The sequence below is a fragment of the Pelodiscus sinensis genome, chromosome 20 (assembly GCF_052426305.1).
Source record: "Pelodiscus sinensis isolate ZL-2025 chromosome 20, ASM5242630v1, whole genome shotgun sequence".
In the NCBI taxonomy this organism is placed as follows: domain Eukaryota; kingdom Metazoa; phylum Chordata; order Testudines; family Trionychidae; genus Pelodiscus; species Pelodiscus sinensis.
In genome coordinates, this window is record NC_143071.1 from 22,097,510 (window position 1) to 22,120,697 (window position 23,188).

General features: G+C 50.1%; 1 protein-coding gene across 7 annotated transcripts in view; it reads left to right on the forward strand.

The window, feature by feature from the left end:
• GAS7 (growth arrest specific 7) overlaps nucleotides 1-23,188 on the forward strand; it is a 247,939-nt gene that overhangs the window by 49,689 nt on the left and 175,062 nt on the right. For 5 of the 7 annotated variants that reach the window (XM_075903569.2, XM_075903566.2, XM_075903567.2 and 2 more), the window contains one exon: nucleotides 12,324-12,444. In XM_075903569.2, the coding sequence (XP_075759684.2) occupies nucleotides 12,324-12,444 (121 nt within the window). Of the gene's footprint in view, nucleotides 1-41; nucleotides 323-12,323; nucleotides 12,445-23,188 lie in introns of those variants that run through there. The other 2 variants (XM_075903570.2, XM_006122945.5) reach the window with 1 other exon arrangement.

Here is a 23,188-nt window from a genome sequence, read left to right on the forward strand (position 1 = left end):
AGCTGCAGACAGTTAGTTCCTCAATGGGTCAATACATCCGGGTATTCTCCCGCAGGAGCCAGTTGTCACTCCCATACGTGAGAGTAAGAGGCAGAGTGTCTGTTCTCCCAGCTCTCCCATAGCTGCACTCTCACAGCTGGAGCTCTCAAGGCCAGAAGGGACTCATCCAGGCTGACCTCCTGCAGACCAGAGGCTGGAGAAGCTCTACCGTGACACCTGCATCCAGCCAAGAACCCGTGGTTGAGTCAGAGCAGAGCTGTGAGAAAGAGACAGACATTCTTGATTTACAGACTGACAGATGGAGGATCCAGGAGGGCCCTGGGTAAGTGGTGCCCCGGTTAATTACCCTCACAGTCAGCACTTTATGCCTTTTCTCCAGGCTCAGATTGCCCGTGTCTCAGTTTCCAGCACTGGCTTCCTTTTGCTAGATTGAAGAGCCATCAGAGATTTTCTCCTCACGTAGGAACCTCCAGCCGGAGATTTGTAATTCTCACCTATCACCTTGTCAGCCAGGGTATGTCTACACTACCCCGCTAGTTCGAACTAGCGGGGTAATGTAGGCATACTGCACTTGCAAATGAAGCCCGGGATTTGAAATGAGGAGTAACGGTAGTTCGTACCCCGTGTAGCCGCGCGGCACGGGGTTCGAACCAGCGGGGTTTTAAAAATGGTGGCTCCCCGCTTATGCAAATGAAGCCTGGGAAATTCAAATCCCGGGCTTCATTTGCAAGTGCGGTATGCCTACATTACCCTCGTAGTCCGAACTAGGAGGGTAGTGTAGACATACCCCAATGGTCCTGCCAAAGAGGAACTGGACACCATTATAAAGAAAGGGCCTTGGAAAACCATGTAAATGAGGGGTGATATTTCGTTTGGCCCAGTTTAGATCATTAATCTTCAGGCCAAGAGCTGGCTCACTCCGTGTTTGGACATCCTTAGTTCAGCCTTCCCCTTGGGCATATGCACTGAAAACTTTGCAACAGCTAGGTTGCTGGTCATGCTGTCTAGCCCCCTCTCATTAGATTTTGCGCTCCTCCACCTGCCTCACTCCATCTGGGGTCTCTAGCTTGGACCATCTTTGTGTCCTGTTCCTGTGTAGCACTTGGCTCAGAAGATCCCTGCTATCCCCCTGGGCTCCTAAGACAGACAGTAACACAAGATAACGAATCATGACTGATGACTCACTTGGTAAGGATGTTAGTTAGGAGAGATGCATGCAGAGAACACAAGGCGTGGGGGTGAATAGGACAAACAGGCAGTGTGGCTGCACATTCATGCCTAGTGCAGCAGAGCTCCCTCACTACTTTGATGAGTTCCCTGCTTCCTTTTAGCCATGGGCTGGGAGATTCTCTCTCCCTGGAAATTTATCCACACCCTTGGTTTGCTGTCCCTCCCTTGCCTGACCAGGGATTCATCCCAGCTCTCTGAGAGGAGAGGGGACCTTCTTAGACTCTGGTATCCCCTGCAGATGGGGCGGCAGCAGCAGTTCAGACACCTCTTTCTGTCTCTCCCCTCTGGCAGTTGCCCTAAATCTCCAGGGACCAGAAGCAGGGTGTCATGGGGCAGACACTCATCGCCACAGTTCCTCCTGTTGGAAGACTGAGAATTAGCTTGGACCTGTCCGCTGGACACCCCTCTGCCTGGTGCCTCCCTGTGTCAGTTCTGGACCCACGTCTCTCCCAGACCACAGTGTCCTCTTTGGGCAATGCCCATAATTTTTGCGTCTCATCCCCCTTCCGGGGAGGGGGGTGTTTATCCATCTCTGCAGTCCCAGAGAAGCCCCAATTCCTCAATACCTGTCTTGCCTCAATGACCCACTGTTAGTCTTCATCTAGCCCCTGCCATGGGAAAACTGCAGTCTGAAATGGCTGCTCACCATGGGCAAGGAGGGAAAGGGGGTGTGGACCTGCTGCCTCTTTCTAGCCTGCCTGTCTCCCTGCAGCCCAGTACACTCAGGTCGTGCCTCAGGCTCTGTGGCCTGGAATTAAGGCCAGGCAGAGTGCCTCAGTCTCAGGAAGCCCCCAGGTTTCCTGGCAGCCAGGTCTCTCCTCCCCCCTAGAGCAAGAGTGTCTCTCTGCCTCCTGGAGCCCTTATTTATATAGCCCACAGCTGGGCCATAATGGGCGGCACTACCCACCTCAGCTGTGGGCTCTGCTGGGTTTTAACCCTAAAAGGCCAGTGTGGGGCAGACACCCCATCCCAGCGGGTTTCCTCTGCAAGGCAGGGTTTCCCAGCTTTTCACCTCTGTGCCTGTGAGATTACCTTCCCGGAGTGTGCACCGCCCTGCCCTGCTTCCCACAGCTCCTATCAGACTGGAGAACTTGATTGGTTCCAGGAAGCCTGCCTTAGCCCTGCTGTTCAGCCACAGGGGAGCCCTGGGCCTTTTTAACTCACCTGGCCTCTGGACACTTGCCCCCTTTGCCCTCTGCCTTGGCTCCACATTGTTCCCAGATGTGGCCGGTGTGACCCATGAGTGAGGGTGGGAGAGAGCAAGCAATGGAGGAAGAGGTATGGAGTGAGCAGGGGCAGAGCCCCAGAAAAGGGGTGGGGTCATGGCCTCAGGTGAGGGTCGGGGCAAGTCTGTTGTGACTAAGGGGGTCTCCTGGGATAAGATAGTTTTGTTAACTACTTGCATGCCTAGAATTTGCGGGGGCAGCCCATTGAACCATAGCTGCACTTTGATTGGCTGCAGATGGAACACACAGCTCTTACAGTGTTGCGTGCAGTCAGCATGCACCTCACTTCATGTGCCCTTACTTTACATGCATGTCACTTTAGTGGCACTGGTAGAAAAAAATACGTGTGGCCAAAAACTAGCAGAATCTGGCAACCCTGTGTGTGGGCAATGGTAATAAAATGTCTCCTGAGCCACACAGCGAACCCCGATGGGCCGCATGTAGCCCTGTGAACACAGGCTATCCTCCACTGCCTTACAGAGTCCAGGGCACAAGAGTCGGACTCTCCTTTGCACATAGTGCCACCCTTGTGCATGGGGTGTCCAAGGCAAACAGGCTAGTTCTTTGCTATGGGTGTGGCAAAGCTGCAACAACTTACTTCTGCCCAGCCCCTGGTGGCACTGCACCGGGTGCGCGTGTGCGCCTGCGCAGGAGGGTTGGCAGCACAAAGCACACAGAACGTTCTGCTGCCTGGCCCAGCCCTGCCAGCCTCCCCCTCCCGCACCCACAGTGTGTCCGTCATCTGCCACTTCCGACTCGGCTCAGCATTTCACAAGCAGGATGTTTGAAGCAAAGCTGGTTCCTCATGCTTTCAGGCAAGAAATAACCATTCCCCTCAGGGAAATTTCCCAGGCATGTGGCATTTCCAGCATACACCCCCCCCAGTGGCCATCGTCTCTTACTGAAGGGAGAGGTCACAGGGCACCTTCACGCCCATCTTCCCGCAGCTCCCTTTGGCTGCAAGGAGCGAAACGGCGCCAGTGGGTGCCGCAAGGCTCCGTGGCTGCAGCGCTGGTCCCTAAACAAACCTGGGCAGCCAGTGAATGCGTTTCTCACAGTGATTCCGCAGAACACTTTCAGAAACGCTGTTCTAGGCCACAGGACTCAGGCCATTGGTTCTGGGTTCCCTCCACCTCTAGCTGGTGCAAACTGAGGTGTCCCAGCCTTGAAGCCCCTGTGTGCAGTTAGCCCTGCACTTCCTTTCTGTGCCACTTTAGCAGGGTAAGGTGTCCCGCTCCACAGCCTGGCATTGGAAGGCGGCTGCCACGATGCACTCTCTAGCTGGGAGCATTGGTGGTTTTGCCTTTGCAGTGGGGTTGCTGCCACCACACCTCTTGGTACCCCAGGAGACAGGGGAAAGGCTGAGGAGCGGTTGCCTTCTGAAGGGGCAGCTGTAGAGAGCATGGTCAGCAGCACTTTATTACCTGCCCAGCTCATCTGCCCATGAGATGGGAGGAAGGCTGCCCCCGGTCAATTACTCTGTGCTGCTGATAGTGCCCCCCACCTGCCCATGTCTGCTGAGAGTGAGGGCTGTGTCTGTATCATGCACAGAGCACTGTGGGGCCTGTCATATGGTCAGCGTGGGAGCACTGACCTCAGCCTGGCAGCAGGCGGGCAGAGCTGCTCCAGCAGGGCTCTATTGCAGTGTTGCATGCAGCAGCCAGGCACTGTACAAGGAACCGGGCTGAAACCATTCCTGGCAGCTCAGGGTGAGCCCCAGAACGTCACAGCAATGCACAAAGCAGCCCTTGTTTGCTTGGCCAGTACATGGGAACCATCTGGTCAATGGCACAGACGTGGCCATTGTGCTCTGCCATCAGCACAACCTCTACCAGGCTCCAGGGGCTTTGCAGCTGGGCCGCCTCCAGTGAATCCTTTGGCTTCTCAGCTGAGAATACCGCAGTGCTCAGAGTGCTTCATGCAGCCTTGGCAAAGGGAGCAGGCGCCCGCCTTGCTGGAGGATTCAGCTGCAGAAGCGGAGACTTTCCACATTTAGTGGGGGCAGGCAGTGAGCTGGCCTCATCTGACAACCATGCCCTTTCCCTGCTTGGCCCCAGGGCAGTGCAGAGCTGCAGCCAGCCTCCACTCAGAGCCACTAGCTCCCAAATGGTAAGGGTGGGGGGTGGCTTTAACTAGGACAACGTTGGACTCCCCCATTTTTTCCCTCAATAGAATTTTTTCTCCAGTGGTTTTTTTTGGGGGTGTGTGTGGGGGGTGTTTGGTATTTTTGGTTAAACCATCTGGCAACCCCTTCCCCCTCCAAAAAAAATCATGTGGGAATAAATTCTGTTGAGAAAAAAAAAGGAGGAGACCAAAGTTGAGGAAAAAAAAGGACCCCGAGAGTTATTAAGCAAAATAAATAAATTAATTAATTAAATAAAAACCCAGCATGACCCCTTTAAGAAATGCTTTTGAGGCTTTTTGGCCCTAACAGGCTGCTGGCAGCCATCCGCCATCTTGTCTTTGTCAATCAAGGACGATAAAGCCATTGCGGATAAATTAAATGATTTCTTTGCTTCAGTCTTCACGGCTGAGGATGTTGGGGAGATTCCCAAATCTGCACCGTCCTTTGTGGGTGATGAATCTGAGGAACTGTCCCGGATTGAAGTGTCATTAGAGGAGGTTTTGGAACAAATAGAAAAACTTAATGTTAACAAATCTCCGGGACCGGATGGTATTCATCCAAGGGTTCTAAAAGAACTCAAATGGGAAATTGCTGAGCTATTATCTGTGGTTTGTAACCTATCCTTTAAATCGGCTTCTGTACCTAATGACTGGAAGGTAGCCAACGTGACACCAATATTTAAAAAGGGCTCTAGAGGCGATCCTTTCAATTACAGACCAGTAAAGTCTAACTTCAGTACTGGGCAAATTAGTGGAAGCAATAGTAAAGAATAAAATTGTGAGGCATGTAGAAGAACATAATTTGTTGGACAAAAGTCAACATGATTTCTGTAAAGGGAAATCCTGTCTTACTAATCTATTAGAGTTCTTTGAAGGGGTTAAAAACATGCAGACATGGGGGATCCAGTAGATATAGTTAACTTAGATTTTCAGAAAGCCTTTGACAAGGTCCCTCACCAAAGTCTCTTGTGTAAATTACATGGCCATGGGATAAGAGGGAAGGTCCTTTCTTGGATTGAGAACTGGTTAAAAGACAGGAAACAAAGGGAAGGAATAAATGGTAAATTTTCAGATTGGAGAGGGGTAACTAGTGGTGTTCCCCAAGTATCAGTCCTGGGACCAATCCTTTTCAACTTATTCATAAATGATCTGGAGAAAGGGGTAAGCAGTGAAGTGGTAAAGTTTGCAGATGATACCAAACTGTTTAGGATAGTCAAAACAGAAGCAGACTGTGAGGGACTCCAAGAAGATCTCACCAAATTGAGTGATTGGGCAACAAAATGGCAAATGAAATTTAATGCGGATAAGTGTAAAGTAATGAACATCGGGAAAAATAACCCCAACTATACGTACAGTATGATGGGGGCTAATTTGGCTATGACAAATCAGGAAAGAGATCTTGGAGTTATCGTGGACAGTTCTCTGAAAACTTCCACACAGTGTGCAGCGGCGCTCAAAAAAGCAAATAGGATGCTAGGAATTATTAAGAAAGGGATAGAAAATAAGACACAGAATATCTTACTGCCCCTGTATAAAACTATGGTACGGCCACATCTTGAATAATGTGTACAGATGTGGTCTCCTCACCTCAAAAAAGATATTTTGGCCTTGGAAAGGGTTCAGAAAAGGGAAACTAAAATGATTAGGGGTTTGGAACGGGTCCCATATGAGGAGAGGTTAAAGCGACTGGGACTTTTCAGTTTAGAAAAGAGGACTCTGAGGGGGGATATGATAGAGGTATATAAAATCATGAGTGGTATGGAGAGGGCGGATAAAGAAAAGTTATTTATTAGTGCCCATAATAGAAGAACTAGAGGACACCAAATGAAATGAATGGGTAGCAGGTTTAAAACTAATAAAAGAAAGTTCTTCTTCACACAGCCTGTAATCAACCTGTGGAACTCCTTGCCAGAGGAGGCTGTGAAGGCTAGGATTATAACAGAGTTTAAAGAGAAGCTAGATAATTTCATGGAGGTCAGGTCCATAAAAGGCTATTAGCCAGGGGATAGAATTGGTGTCCCTGGCCTCTGTTTGTCAGAGGCTGGAGAGGGATGGCAGGAGACAAATCGCTTGATCATTGTCTTCGGTCCACCCTCTCTGGGGCACCTGGTGTTGGCCACTGTCGGTAGACAGGCTATTGGGTTAGATGGATCTTTGGTCTGACCCTGTATGGCCATTCTTATGTCTTCCTGCTCTGGGCCAGACAGCTCCCCTGTGGAACCAGGTAAGCCCTGGGATTTTCGCCTAATGGCCAGGAAAAAAATAAAAAAAATACCGGACATTTTAGGTGTCTGGTATTTTCTGAATTTTTTACCAGACAGGAAGTGAAACTACTGGACTGTCTGATCAATATCAGACACTTGGCAACCCTACCTGGCACTAGTGGGACGAGGGCAGTCAGCCCTGGTGGTCGGAGCAGGAGCTGGGGCGAGTCAGAGTCTGAGACTGGCCAGAGGGTGAACGGCAAGTCAGGTGAGATCAGCCCACCAGGAGATGGGGTCGAGTGCCAGCCAGTAGGCTGGCAGCAATCGAAGACCAAAGACAAAGACAAAGCCGGACTGGAAGACAGAGCCTCGGTTCTATTGTGAGCAGGGTTGGAGCATTTCCTCCTGCTTTAAGTAGTGTCCCAACCAAGTTTCATCATGACTGAGTCCATCCTGGAACCAAAAACGATGCCAACTCTGCCCACATATCCATATTGGCGAATTCATCACGGGAGCCAACAACATAAGCCACCAAATCAAAAGATCATTTGACTGCACATCCAGTAATTTGATCTATGCCATCAAATACCAGCAGTGCCCCACTGCTATATATATTGGACAAACTGGACAGTCTCTGTGGGAAAGAATCAATGGATAAAAATCAGATGTATGTTAAGGAAACATACAGAGACCTATTGGGGAGCATTTCAGTCGTCCACATCACACTTTAAAAGATCTCCAAGTAGCTGTCTTGTCACAAACCAGTTCTACAAGCCAGATCCACAGGGAAGCATTGGAATTAGAGTTCATCCACAAATTCAATTCACATGCTAATGGACTAAATCGTGATGAAAGTTGGTTGGGACCAATTTAACAGCCATTTAACAGCTCTTTGTGTAGTATCCTTCCTGACATGGGAGTCTATCTATCGACTTTGATTCTTATCTGCTTTGGTTTAACTAACCAATCTTCAGATATTTACTGATGTCCTCTGCTCTCTGTCTCCCACCCTCCTCCTTTGTTCTTTTCTCCCCCCTCCTCTTCTCCTTTCCCTTTCCCTGTCCTATTTATTTTGGGTGTACACTTCTGAAACTCATAACTCGGGTCATCTGAAGAAGTGGGCTGTGCCCACGAAAGCTCATGATACCATCTACATGTTTTGTTAGTCTATAAAGTGCTACCAGACCATTTGTTGTTTTATTTCTGTAAGGGTATGTCTACACTACAAAGTTAATTCGAACTAACGGACGTTAGCTCGAATTAACTTTAATAGGCGCTACACTAGCGCTCCGCTAGTTCGAACTTAATTTGAACTAGCGGAGCGCTTAGTTCGAACTAGGTAAACCTCATTCTACGAGGATTAAGCCTAGTTCGAACTAGCTAGTTCGAATTAAGGGGAGTGTAGCCCCTTAATTCGAACTAGTGGGAGGCTAGCCCTCCCCAGGTTTCCCTGGTGGCCACTCAGGCCAACACCAGGGAAACTCTATGCCCCCCTCCTGGCCCCGGAGCCCTTAAAGGGGCATGGGCTGGCTACGGTGCCCGTGCCAGGTGCAAGCCTGCCAGCACCCAGCTAGCAGACCCTGCACCTGGCACGGCACGGAGCCACCCACCCGATGTCCCCCAGCCCACCCCCTCTTCCCGGGACCAGGCTGGCGGCTCCCAGGAGCTTGCCCTGGACCGCAAGAGGCGGGCACCTTCCTGGGCTAGTGCGGACATCGTGGACCTCGTCCACGACCTCCGCACTAGGCACAGGAAAGTGGCCGTCTAGGGCAGGAGAGCTGCCAGCCTGGCCACCCAGGAACAGGTGTGCATGAAAATCAAGGTGGTCCACTGAGACCACCGACCCTGAGCCCCGAGCTTACAATGGCCGTACTGGGTCAGACCAAAGGTCCATCTAGCCCAGTAGCCTGTCTGCCGACAGCGGCCAACCCTAGGGACCCTGGAGGGGATGGACCGAAGACAGTGACCAAGCCATTTGTCTCGTGCCATCCCTCTCCAGCCTTCCACAAACTTTGGGCAGGGACACCACTCCTACCCTCTGGCTAATACCACTCCATGGACCCAAGCTCCATCACTTTATCTCACTTCTCTTTAAACTCTGTTCTAGTTCTAGCCTTCACAGCCTCTTGCAGCAAGGAGTTCCACAGGTTGACTCTTTGCTTTGTGAAGAACAACTTTCTGTTACTAGTTTGAAGCCTGCTACCCATTCCTTTCCTTTGGTGTCCTCTAGTCCTTCTGATATGGGAACTAATGAAGAACTTTTCTTGATGCACCCTTTCCACCCCACTCATGCTTTTATAGACCTCTATCCTATCCCCCCTCAGTCTCCTCTTTACTAAACTGAAAAATCCCAGTCTCTTTAGACTCTCTTCATATGGGACCTGTTCCAAACCCCTGATCATTGTTGTTGCCCTCCCCTCTCCCACCCTCTCTCTTCCCCTCTCCCACCTCCTTTTCCCAGTCTCCCCCAGTTTTGTTCAATAAAGAGAGATTCTATTTTTGAACACAATTGTCCTTTATTTTGTATATCAGGAAGGGGGGCTAGGGAGGGGTAAGTGGAAGGAGGGGAGGGAGGAATGGGGTACGAGCCCCCGATGGGGAGGACTGGGCTGGCTCTGCGGGCTTCTGGGGGTGGAAGCTCTCCTGCAGCCCTCCAATTGCCCCCTCTCCCCAGATGGCAGCCTGCGGCAAGTGCAGCTGGTCTGATGGCTGAGGGCTGTGGTGTGCCCAGTGTGGGTACTCTGGGCAATCCAAGCCAGGACTGGTTTGCAAGCGGGGCACCCCTGAGAACTGTCTGTCCGGGGTGGGGGTCGGGTCCCTTTAAGTACAGCCCTCGGCTAGCCTGAGACAGCATCTCCACGCTCTAGGTTAGTTCGAATTAGCGCTGTAGTGTAGACATACCCTAACAGACTAACTTGGCTACCCCCTGAAGCTTCTGTTACATTATTGTTATATTATTATTTTTGGTACTTCCTGTTGAAACATGCAAGGCACATATATGCTCTGTAATTGTAGTCTTTCAAAGTTGTTCGGGATTGCAGTGCTGTTAGTTTTATCTTTTGACTGGTCTGTGGATTTCATAATTTTAGTTCTCCCTTATACTTAAATTTAATTCTAAAATATCTTAGATGTCCTGGCTGGAATAATAATCATTATTACTTTTATTATCCTACTGTGCTTTGTCATTTGTTATTTAAAGTGGTACAATCAAATAATAATATCCTCCTAGAATGTAAATTTAGCAAGTATGCATCTTTGCAGTGTCAGTGTAAAAACTTTAGCTACTTTAGACACTATCTGGATGAAGGTCACTTATTTTCAAATAGTACTTTTAATTATATCTGTAGAAGAACTTAACTTTGGTATGAAAGTAAATGCCGTTCCAAATATGCTACTAATAGCAATGATGGAATCAAAGGTAAGTGAGTCATGCATATGATTATGTTCAGTAAATATAAATGCTAAAATAAATAGAACAATAAATTCTCTTTCATAATAAAAGAGTAAAAAACCTTAATTGCGTACATTAAAATGAAGTAAATACGTTCTGAGTGGAGTGAAAACAATTGACTACTAGAGAGCAGGCTAGAAGACTTACCCGTCATTGCCCAGGTCCAGCCTGGGAGGGAGGAGCAAGATGTGCAGGCCTCCTACTGGTGCTCCCCAGGCTCAACCCAGGATGGAGGGAGGGAAGTGGGCTGCACAGGCCGCCCCGCCATACTGGGCAGCTTGGCGGAGCTGGGAGGGGCAGATTGTGGCTCCTATGACGAGGTCTGGGACTGTGCTGCTTCAGCCCCAGTGGTGCTTTGGGGGGACTGCAGCGATGGGGTTGGTGGGGCTTCCTCCCCATCTGGAAAGAGACCTTGGTGAGCCAGGAGTGACAGCAGGGCTGCAGGAGGCCATGGGTTCCAGCAAGATGCAGCTCTCCTGTGACAGCATGAAGTCTGCCTTAAGCCACAGGCCAAGTGCCAGGCACCACAAGGCCCAGCAGCAGCAGAGATGTCAGGGTGGCAATACACCACACACCAAGCCACCCTGACTTCTGCGCTGCTGCTGGCAGTGGTGTTGCCTTCAGAGCTGAGTGCCTGGCAAGCAGCTGCCACTCACAATCTGGCCTGGCAGTACTTACTTCGTACCTGGGCTGAGCTTGGAGCCTTGTCCAATGTAGACTATGCCTAGGACTACAGCAGAGCCCAAAGATGATGGGGAGGGGGCAGAATTTCAACCAAGAGGCCATTTTGTTCATGGCGAGCCCTGCTGCCAAGCCCAGGCAAAGCCTGTAGAGTTGATGCAAAGAACCCCTGTGGACCAAGTTCCTACTCTGGCTTCATGGCCAGACCATCCTTGCCTGGGCTCAGAGCCTTCCTGTGCCAGTGCTGGAGTCCCAAGAGGATGCAGTGAGGACAGGCCTGGGTACATGCAGCAGCTAAGGGGCCATTCACAACAAAGAACCACCCACAGCTGAGCAATGGCAGCTGACTTGGGCTCACGGGGCTCAAGCTGCGGGCCTGTGTCATTGCTGGCAGACTTTTGGATCTAGGACCCAGTGAGGTAGGAGGACCTGAGACCTCAGGCTCCAGCCCAAGCCCAGAAGCCTGCACAGCAATTAAACAGCCCCAGAGCCCAAATCAGCGGGCACAGGTCAACTGAGCGATTTCCATTGCTGTGCAGACAGACCCTAGTGGCCAGGCAGGGACTTTTCCTCTCCCAGCCTAGCCACTCAGGGTGTGTCTAGACTACACCTCTCTGTTGACAGAGGGATGTAGATTAGGCACATCGAAATTGCTAATGAAGCTGGGATTTAAATATCCCGTGCTTCATTAGCATAAACATGGCTGCCTTTTTTTTTTCGAAACGGAGCGTTTTTGAAAAAAAACCCAGCAGTCTAGACACGGATCTGTTGACAATAAAGTCTTTTTCAACAGATCTTGTAAACCTCATTTTTGGAAGAACACAGGATCTGTCAAAAAAGACTTTATTGTTGACAGATCCGCGTCTAGACTGCTGTTTTTTTCGAAAAAGCGCAGTTTCGAAAAAAGTGGCAGCCATGTTTATGCTAATGAAGCATGGGATATTTAAATCCCGGCTTCATTAGCAATTTCAACGTGCTTGATTTGCATCCCTCTGTCGACAGAGGGATGCAGTCTAGACGTAGCCTCAGTGTCTGCTTTGCACTTTAATGTTGGAGGAGTCACATTGCTCATGTTCCCAGAGAGCCCCCTCCTCACACAGTTCCCTGGCAGAACACATGACTTTGTATCAGCAGGAAAAGTCAAAACCTCCTTCTTTGTGGCTCTCTGGGAACGTCTCTAGGAGACAGGGAATGCTGAACAGTCTTGTTGGAATCCAAGATGCTCTTTCCAGGCTGCAGATGGACAGAGGATTGGGGGATAGGACGGGCAATCATTAGCTGTGCTTGTCCATCTCACTCCTATCCCGAGAATCCCAGATTGTAGGCCCTCATTCCATGTCTGTGTCTGTTTGGATTTTGCCTGGTCTGAAAGCCAGCTTAACAAGACCCACTTTGTCTTCCTTGCAGAAACCCAGGAAGGTCACTCCTCAGACAGGAGAAGATTCTCTGACCTGCCCTCTGCCCCCTGGCTGGCAGAGCTATATGTCTCCCCAGGGTCACCGGTACTATGTGAACACCTTCACCAACGGTAAGCCCCATTCACCCGAGCTATGCTGGCAACATCTTGGCTCTGCTCTAATGAAGGATCTTGCAGGGCTGTTTCTGGGAGGTTTGAATTCACCTTTGGGCTGCTGGTGGTGGTCTATGCTGGTTTTCAGAGAAACAATGGAAAGAACCAAAGCATGTGAATAGCACAAATACATTTCATTGACAAATTCCAGCAATATCAAGAGGAACTCTAAGGGAACGTGGTTAAGGACTCTCTCCAAAATGGAGAAGTGCCAGAATAAGGAATGTCTGTAATGCCTTAACTCTGACTTCTTAGTTTGTGCTGCAAGATACTGTCTTTAATTTCATGGAACATCTCTGGAGTACAGGGCTCAGAGAGGTGCATGGCTGATTTCAGAGGTCACTGGACATTATATTTTTAAACTGGAAACACTTTTTTCCTTCAGCTAACAAACTGTCTTTTCAATTCTAAGTGCAAAGGTAGTGATAGTAATTCCATTGCATAAGGTAGTGGTAATGGCCATCCAAGTGCCTGGGCTCTTACACAGCCAATGTGCTGTGGAGATTGGTGCTTTCGTGGCAGAGAGGGATAGATATGGATGTAGAGCCACAATGGTGCAGTCACCTCGAGTTTGAATTTTGCAAGTTTGTTCTAATCTCCTCTACGTTAAAATATATCTATGGGTTAAACTTCCAAAGGTGGTTTAGGAACCAAATCCCCTTTATCCAAAGGCCCTTAGGGATTTAGGAGCTGGTCTTATTGGATGTCAATGGGACTTCAACTCCTTCATCATTTGGACACTTTTGAAAATTTTACCCTAATTCTTCAGCTTTCAAAAAGAGCGCACTTCTAGCCTGAATGGAGTGTGTCAATGCAAGAGTCTGAGGACTGCCCGAAATGGTGTCACTTGAAACTGAAAGCGTGGCCATGGCAGGAGGGTGGGGGAGAGGTCTCCCATCACTCTGTATAAATCACCTTGCCTAGGGGAGTAGCTAACAGTGCTGGGAGCAAACCAACTAAGCAGGATCCTGAGCAGAGGACTGCTTGAGCCTGGCTGGAGCAGTCCCCAGGCTATGGGGCTCCCACTGCCAGCCCCATGCAGGGCTGGCTGCCAGCTCCAGCCACCATCCGCATGGGGCAGGCTGCCAGCTAGTGGACCCGGTGGGGTTGGAGCAGATCTCTGTCTGTGGCAGGCTGCGGGTAAGATGGGAGCTGCTCCGGGGGAACCAGTTAACTGTTATCCAGTTAAGGGTGATGCTTACCGGGGAACTGGTTAACTGGTTATCTTTTCAAATCCCTAGTTTTTACAAGGCATCATCACATGCTCCTCAGAGATCCAGAGCAGGACCAATGGCCCTGCCTTTCCAGATGATGACACGGTGGAAAAAGCAGCTTCCATAGGCTGTGCAGAAAGGAAGTTCCAATAGGGGAGGAGACCCCAGGGCAGTGTAATCCACACCCCACTCCCCTAAGAGATCTGCCCTCTGCTTGCTCCTGGCTCCACTCCTAATCTTATGGGACCGCTCATACTTAGAATCATAGAATCCCAGGGCTGGAAGAGACCTCTGGAGGTCCTTGAGTCCCGCCCCCTGCCCAAAGCACCTTTCCCTGTCCCCCCTCCACGGGACACCTCCCTGCCACCTGTGCCTCTCTGCCTCTTGGGGGATAAAGAAGCACGAGTGGCAGATGAGGGAGGATGCGAGGGAGGGGCAGAGGTGTATGGGGAATTCTGGGGGCAAGGGACAGAGAAACGTTGAGTGGTGGGGTGTAAGGGAGCAGGTCGAGGCAGGTGGGGGATTCCAGGGGTAAGGAGTAGAGAAGCGTGAGCAGTGGATGCAGGGTGTGAGGGAGGGGGCAGAGGCGGGTGGGGGTAAAGAGCAGAGAAGCATAAGCGGTGAATGGGAGGAAGAAGAGGCAGGTGGGGACGGGCAGAGGAGCACATGGGTGAGGCCACAGAGGAAGAGTGGAATGCAGGAGCAGTGCTATGGCTCCTGTGCAGGGCTGGACTAAGGGGTGGGCTAGCCGTGCAGCTGTCCAGGGCGCCAACCTATGGGGGGTGCCTGGCTCCCGAAGGGCTGCAGCGGCCGCCCAGGGTGGGGGCTGTGTTAACTTCCACAGCACCGGCCAGCAGCGCCCTTCCCCCGCAGCCGCAGGGCGGCCCTGGGCTGCGCGCCATCGGTGGTGGCTGGGCCAACTGGCCAGCACATGCGCTGTGTGTCCGCCCACGCGCCCCGGGGGAGGGCCTGCAAATGCGTTGTGCACCCGGAGGCGGGGCCGTGTGTCCCGGGGGCGGGCCCACTCATTCATCATGTGCCTGGAGGCAGGGCCATGCCAAAATGGCTCAAGCCGGCCCTGCTCCTGTGCCCTGTGAGCAGAGTGGTCCAGAAGCAGATCCCCAAATGCTACATCCTGTTTGGGGAGGTTTAGCTGTCTTACCTACCGCCCATGCCTCTGGCATCTGCCCCAAGGGAGGGGATGTGGGGCAGTGCATGCATGCCCAGGCTAGGCTGCCAGCAGGTATGGGACTGAAGCCCTGAGTCCCCCTGTCTGTGGGGCTAAAGCCCTGCACCCTAGCAGGTGGTTTTACTGTCCCTGTCACAGGGAACTGTAGCAAACATACTGCTTCTGAGTGGAGAGCCCAGAATCCAGGCTAGGCACCACGAGTGTTCCCTGGACAATGTTCAGCCCTGCCCGGCTTTGGCTTCCTGCCCTCCTGTGTCTGATGTTGCTGTTGCTCTACACAAGATAGAGGGAAGTATTAGGCCCTCGGGAAAGGCTATCTGCATATTCTGCAAATGTGTCCCCTGGCACTGCCACTGCCGAATGCTGCTTCCTTACTGGCACGAGGCTCCTGCTGGAAGTTTTTGCTTATTTATTATGCACTGTGCAGGCCCCCAGGCAGCTGAGGAGGTGACTGCTACTGAGCACCCCTTGCAGTGTTCCTTCTAAGGTTTTCCATCCATGAGAAGAGTGAGTTTTGTCTTGTGTACTGTGACGAGGCGCTCCGACCCCGCACTCGGACTGGGGAGGAGCGCCGCCCCCCAGCATTGCTGCGCATGCTCTCTCTGCGCACCAAGTGATTTAAACCCTGGCAGCGCTGGCAGGGGGAACGTGGGCGGGGGGAGGTGTCAGTGCCGATGGGGGAGACACTGCCACCAGCGGGGAGGCCAGAAAAGTTCCGGCTGGCCCCGCAACCTCAGATGCTGGAGCCGACCTTGGTTCCCAGTTTCAGGCCCCAGGACGGGACAAACCGGCTCTCCCAGCGACCTTGCGGCTAGAGGGCTTGAGGCTGCACATGCCACGGGGAGGGCCTCAGGACGGGGGACAGAGTCCCAAGGCCCTCCCCCTGTGGGGAGAGGCAGACGCTAGCATGGAAGGAGAACTGGTGACCAGGCTGGACCAAGCAGGCTCCTAGACATGGGAGCCTCGTGACATTCCTGCAGGGATCCCAATGCACCCAGACTGCAGCGGGAGCAGAGCCGAGGATGCCGACATGGGCGAGAAGGTTGCACTCCACCAGACAGCGAATGATAGGTGGGGCTTTGGTAGGAAGTGAATCAGGGCGGGGTCGGCCCAAGCAGTTGGCGGGTTTTGGCGTTTTCCCTCACCAACCAGGTAGTGGCTGTTGTCCCTACCTTTAGGGCCCTGGGCTGGAACCCAGTGGAGTGGGCGCACCCAGGTCCCCCTACCTCTTCGTGTGTGAGGTGAGAGCGAGAAGCAACCACCCTGCGAACCTGTGGGGAAGTGGTACTTTGGTGAACTCCTTATGGGAGAACTAGCCCAAGGGGTATGGAAGGGCCGAGTGGTGTGGACCCTAAGGAGCAGACCCTGGATCCCCCTTGCGGGGGGGGGGGGAGGAGTGAGCCAGAACGCAAGGCCTACGGCTATACTGAAGCACCCCAGGAAGTGTAGTTAGCTGAGGGGACATTGGCCCCTGTGGGTATGTCTACATTGCATTCCTGTTTTGAGAGAGGAATGCAAATGCAGGCGAACGAAATTGCAAATTAAGCGTGGATTTGAATTTCCCATGCTTCATTTGCATAATCGCGTGTGGGCGCTATTTCGAAATACCCTATTTCGAAAAAAGAAACACAGACTATACACGGTTATTTAGAAAGAAAACCCTTCTTTCGAAATTCCCTAACTCCTTCAGAGGAATGGAGTTATGAAAGGTCCAGTTCCAAAATAAATAGGGGATGGGAAAACGTGGGGAAAAAGCTAGAGTGTTCATGTTACAAGGAAGCTGATAGAGAAGGTGCAAATTGTTCTTAAGTACCCATTGTTTCCTTTTTTAAGTCATTAGGATGTGGAAGGTCCTGTGCTAGCCAGGTAATATCTTTGTTCATACCTTTGTGATGGGTCCCACACCTGTAAATGAAATTACATTCCAAGGCTTCCCTATGTATTTGTCTTGTGGAATTGGCCTGAAACAACACTTTGAGATCCATTGATGAGTGCCCGGGCTGGTTAAAGTGTTCTCCAACAGGTTTCTGTGTGTTGCCTTTTTGGATATCTGATTTGTGTCCATTAATTCTTTCCTGTAGAAAAAGTAGTCACATGGAATGCTTCTGCACACAACACATATAAATCAGAGTTAAAGCTCTCTGATGAATCAAGTGCAGATTTCCCTTGTCTGATCTGATCCATTCATAAGCATTCTTCAAAGCTTGAATGTCTATTAATAAAAATAATATATAAGAAAGGTGACAAAGAATATTATTTGTTTTATGCCAGAGTGTACAGGTACTTGATTGTATCATTTCAAGTGATCAACTCAGCTACAAGAGTTCTTATTTTTGCTCAAAGTAAAAAATTTTGTATTTACATGGAAAGGTTATCAAAAGAATTTGTGTAAAGCTAAGCACACGCTGGATGGGTTTAATGAATTTCTTGGAGTTTTAAATTAAAATAAATCAAGCAGACAAGAAAACAAAGGACATTTAAGGCCTGTTCTAGCACTCCTTGAAGTTAATGAGAAGTTAATGAGAATCTTTCCATTAACTTCATTGGACTTTGGATCTGGTTCTTAGAGCTGTTATTTTAAATAAATTATTTTAAATAAATTATTTAACGAAAAAGAGTGATGTATCATGGTATTTACTCCATTTTATGTCCAAAGTATTCAGAGAAAAATATTTTCTCTACCTTTTTGTCTATATAGAAACAAGAACTGATAAACGTCCTTGTAAGGCAAGAACTTTCATGATCCTCTTTTATTTAAAATAGATATTGAGTAACATTGCTATACATTATGCAACCATTTACATTGGTGGTTCTGAGATACAGACAACTGCTGTCTGATCATTATCTCCATATTCTTAGCTGCAAAGCCTCCAGTTGAACGTCTGTATTTAGTGTTATGAATGTAATAAGCACAATCCCCCTGGCACCTGCACCTTCCCTTACCCCTGCACCCTCCTGGTGCCTCCCCCTTCCCTCACTGCCCCTGCCCTTTTTCTCCCTGGTGCCCACTCCCTCTCCACCCTCTGCCAGAGCTCTCCTTATGCCCCTCTGTGCCCTCACACATGACTTGCTCATCCCTTGCATTCCTCATGCCCATCCCTCCTTTCACCCCCTCTTCTCCTGGCACCCACTGCCCCCTCCTCCTCCTTCTTTGACCCCATTGTCCCTCCCTGTGACTGCCCTTCTGCTTCACCCTCACAATCCCCTTTCCTCTCCCAGCACCACCCTGTCCCTTCTCTTTTCCCACCCGCACTGACACCTTCCCTCCCCCCCCTTCTTGCCCTTTCCCCTCATTGTCTCTCCTGGGCCCCCTGGCACTTGTCTCTCCTCCACACTGTCTCTTGGTGCCTGCCCCTTTCTTCTCCTGCCCTGGCTCCCTCCTCTTCCCTCAGCACAAGCCCCTTCCTCTCCTCACCCTACTTTCCCCTTAGTTCTCCCCCTGCCCCTTCCTCCACCTTCTGTGGTTGCCCAGTTAGCGGGGGCTGGAGCTGGGAACGCGGTGCTATATTTAGTACTGCGGTCCCGGCCCCTGAAGCCACCATGCAGCCCTGGCCCCACCTGCTCCTGGAGCGGGACCATGTGCCAGGACTGGAGCCGGGGCTGCCCGCAATGCTATTATTAGTACTGCCGTCTGAGGGCTGGGACTGCGACACTAAAAATAATACTGCGGGCAGTCCTGGCTCCAGTGCCAGCATATGGGGCAGCTGCTCGCCACTCAGTCCTGCCCTGGGAGCAGCTGGGGCCAGAGCTGCGTGGCGTCGTCAGAGGTTGGGACTGCGGTACTAGAAATAGCACTGCGACCCTGGCTCCAGTGTGGCTGCGTGGTGGGTGGCTGTCCTATGTGCTGGCACTGGAGCCGGGGCCACAGTGCAGCTGCTCCTGGGCCAGGGCTGTGGTGCTATTCATAGTACCATGGTCCAGGTTCCATCTCTGGCAGCCACCTGTGGCCTGCCCTGGCTGCAGCTCCAGCCCCGGGGAAGGGCTGAAGCTAGGGACACGGCTGCATAGTGGCTGCCCAGCTGCTCTTGGGGTGGGGCAGTTACCCGCCATGCGGCCTGCCCCACGCAACTGAGAAGCCTCTGTGCAGCTCTTCTAAGAAGGTGCGTGGGAGTCAAATTCTTGGTACAGGCGTGCACCTTAGAAGGAACGCTGGTCCCTTGGCTTCCCTTGGGAGATCGTGGACAAAATCCACTTCTAGCGAGGGGGAGAGGGCACGGAGGAGGGGGCAAGAGGTGTGGCCCAGGGGTCCAGCAGCAGAGTTAGCAGCAGCTATGCCTGGTGAGGCATAGTCTCCCTTGGCCTATTTTACCTACCAGCCATGGCGGGGATGCCACTGCTGCGTGGGAAGGGAGAGTGGGTTTGATTTGTACATGACTCCTCAATGGCAGAAACTATTTACATTCATCTAATGTCCCTCCAAACAAATACAAACCAACCTTCTAATCTGCCATAAATCCTGGGAAGTTAATAGGCTTCTTCCTGGGTCACTTCAGCAGTGTTGAGGGACCATCGGGTGATCAGATTCAGCCCCGAGCCCTCAGCCTGCCAAGGGCCAGATTTCCAGAGCCCTGGACTTTGTGACCATAAGAGGCCAAAAGACCATTTCCACTATGGGGCCCTAATTCCTGTTCTTCACATCCCTGTACCCTCCCTGAATTGGAGCATTGATCTTCATACTATGGGGCACTCTGTACCTTCCTTGCCTCGGCTCTCGCCACTGCAGGGCCCTTGTCTACCCGCCCTCCCGTCCACGAGGACCCCATTCCTCTGCCCTCCCTACCATGGAGCCTGTGTCCTGCTGCCCTCCCTACCACGGAGCCCTCATGCCTCCACCCCTCACGACTCCCATCTCCCTGTTCTTCCCCTGCTTTGGGGCCCTCGTCCCCTCTTACTCTCCACTGTGGCACCATCATCCCCCTGCCCTTTCCACCGCAGGGCCCTCCCCACCTGCCCTCCATGCCATGGTCTTCCATCCTGAGGCCCAGGATGGATGATGCCCTGGCTGTCTCAAGCAGCAGCTCCCCATTGCCACACTGCAGGGAGAGGAGCATGTTGATGGTCAGACTCTGCCATGCTGGCATCAGAGCAGAGACCATGGCTGCCCACTCTCTGAGGGGTTCATTCCAATGCCAGTTCAGGTAGGTCTTTCGGTGGCTATGGAATGGGGAAGCGGAGAGCTGATGAGGGGCGGGGGAGAAGGAAAAAGAACTTAGAAACACAGCAAAGCCAGTCTGACATTGTGGGGGGTAGGGTGCTGGCCTGCTTAGGCCATTAGCTATGCTCCTCAGTCGTCCTGGCTGCCTGGATATCTTGGTGCCTCTAAGACAGGCAGCAAGTTGATGCCCGAATGGATAGATGAGGCGCTGTTTCACTGCAGAGAACCCTACCCTACGCATAATCGGCTCTTATGAAGGGTGATTGTTATACAAAATAGGAAACATGTTTGTTCGGTTGCAGATAAAACACAATCTTTGATTTGTTAGCTCTGCAAAATTAGGAACAGAGCATTGTTTGTTACACAAAATATTCAACATTCTTGCATGATTTGTCTTTTCATGAACACACGGAAAATTTGGCAACAACTTGGCTCATCTTATCCAGTGCAACGTGCATTTCAACCTAGTGCATACGGCTAGAGCTTTGGAAACAACAGAGAGCACTGCCTTGTTGGCCATAGCAGAAAACAGGCCGTATTTTCTGTAATTGTGCTGGTTATAGTAATAAAAACGGCCATACTGGCTGAGACCAAAAATCCATCTAGCCCAGTATCCTATCTTCTGATAGTGACTGAAGCCAAATTAATCCTATTAATCCTATTAATCTCTCCTCATATGGAAGCCGTTTAGTACACCTAATGATTTTTGTTTCCCTTTTCTGAATCTTTTTCATCTCCAAAACATCTTTTTGAAAGGGGTAACCACATCTGCCCAGAGTATTCAGGATGTGGATGTACCGTGGATTTACAGAGAGGCAACATGACATGTCTTTTTATCTAACCCTTTTGTAATGTTCCCAACCTTCTGTTCACTTTTTGACTGCTCACCCAGTTTTGTGAGATCTTTTTGTAGTTCTTTGCAGTCTGCTAGAAATTTAACTATCTTGAGTAGTTTTGTATCACAGCCTTCATTTTAGCTCTTGATAATATGTATTTTAAAGCAGATTTAATTACAAGATCACATATTGTTTCCTCCATGGTTTGTATCTAGAAGCTTCAAATCCCCAGCACAAACTTGTGCTATTTGAACTAAATGAGTAGTAGTTTGTTATCTGTGGCCTCTAGAGAACATATTGCATTTGCTAGTTGGCTACATAGCTACTATTGAAAGAGGTGGAGTCTCGTGTATCAGGATTGCTGGGTTCTAAACTTGACTGTAGGAGCAGAGTGGTTGAATCTCTCTTACAGCTAGCGTAGCCACGCTCAGATGCAGGGCATTTACTCTGAAATGCAGTGTTATGGTGTGCATGAAATTTGATTTTGTCCCGTTTGGTTCCCCAGAGTCAGAGAGTCTGTTTCTTCACATGGAACGTGGCAAATGGTGTGAGTGAATTGCCTACCTCGCAAGGTTACAGAGGCTTGGAAGTGTGTCTGTGTATGAGAGAGACGAGCAGGGTTGGAATCCCATGTGCCAACACCATGTCTGTGACCTGAGGGTGAAAGGGGGCTAGTTTTTAGATTCCTTGCCCAGAAAATTGAGCAGCCACAACCCAAGCAGGAGTGAGAGTTCCCTGCTTAATGCTGATAGAAATGTAGCCGTGTTAGTCTGGTCTAGCTGAAACAAAAAACAGGACTATGTAGCACTTTAAAGACTAACAAGATGGTTTAATAGGTGATGAGCTTTTGTGGGCCAGACCCACTTCCTCAGATCAAATAGTGGAAGAAAATTGTCACAACCATATGTACCAAAGGATACAATTAAAAAAATGAACACATATGAAAAGGACAAATCAAATTTCAGAACAGAAGGAGGATGGGGAGGGGGAGGTAAATTTCTGTGAGCTAATGATATTAGAGGTGATAATTGGGGAAGCTATCTTTGTAATGGGTAAGATAATTAGCATCTTTATTCAAACTTGAGTGTAAAGTGTCGAATTTAAGCATGAATGACAGTTCAGAGGATTCTCTTTCAAGTGAAGTCTTAAAAGGCCTTTGAAGCAGGATGCCGGTAGTCAAGTCATTGAGACAATGTCCTTTCTGGTTGAAATGGCAAGAAACTGTTTTTTCTTTGTGATCCTGTCTGATATCTGTTTTGTGGGCATTGATCCTTTGGCGAAGCGTCTGAGACGTTTGTCCAATGTACATAGCAGACGGACACTTTCGGCACATGATAGCATAAATTATATCTCTGGATGTTCTTGATCTTATAACTCACTTGGTTAGGTACAATAATGGTGTCAGCAGAGTGAATATGTGGACAACGCTGGCAACGGGGTTTGTTGCAAGGGAAGGTACCAGGGTTGGTATTAGTGTGGTATGTCCTGTGGTTGTTGGTAAGAATCATCTTGAGGTTAGGTGGTTGTCTATAGGAGACTATGGGTGTGTCTCCCAGAGCCTCTCGGAGTTTAGTATCCTGTTCCAGTATAGGCTGTAGTTTATTGATAATGTGTTGGACAGGTTTAAGTTGGGGGCTGTAGGTGATGACAAGTGGTGTTCTATTGTTGGTTTTCTTGGGTCTGTCTTGAAGTAGATGGTTTCTAGGTATTCGTCTGGCTCTTTCAATTTGATTTTTTATTTCTTTGGGTGGGTAGTTGAGGTTTATAAATGCTTGGTAGAGATCCTGAAGTTTCTGGTCTCTGTCAGTGGGATTAGAGCAGATGCAGTTGTATCGAAGGGCTTGGCTATAGATGATGGATCATATGGTGTGTTCTGGATGGGAGCTGGAAGCATGTAGGTAACTGTATGAGTCAGTGGGTTTTCTGTAGAGGGTGGTGTCTAATTTTCCATTGCTGATTTGTACTGTGGTGTCCAGGAAGTGGACCTCTCGTGTAGAATGGTCCAGGCTGAGATTGATGGTGGGGTGTAGGTTGTTAAAATCTCTGTGGAAGGTCTCCAGTGTTTCTTGGCCATGCGTCCAGATCATAAAGATGTCATCGATGTAGCGTAAGTAGAGAAGAGGTAAAAGGGGATGGGAGTTGAGGAAATGTTGTTCTAGGTCAGCCATAAAGATATTAGCATACTGTGCCGCTGATCTGTAGGTATAAGTTGTTCTCAAACTGGAAATAATTGTGGGTGAGAACAAAGTTACATAGGCCTGCTATCAGATTGGCAGTGGTGTCCTCTGGGATAGTGTTTTTAATTGCT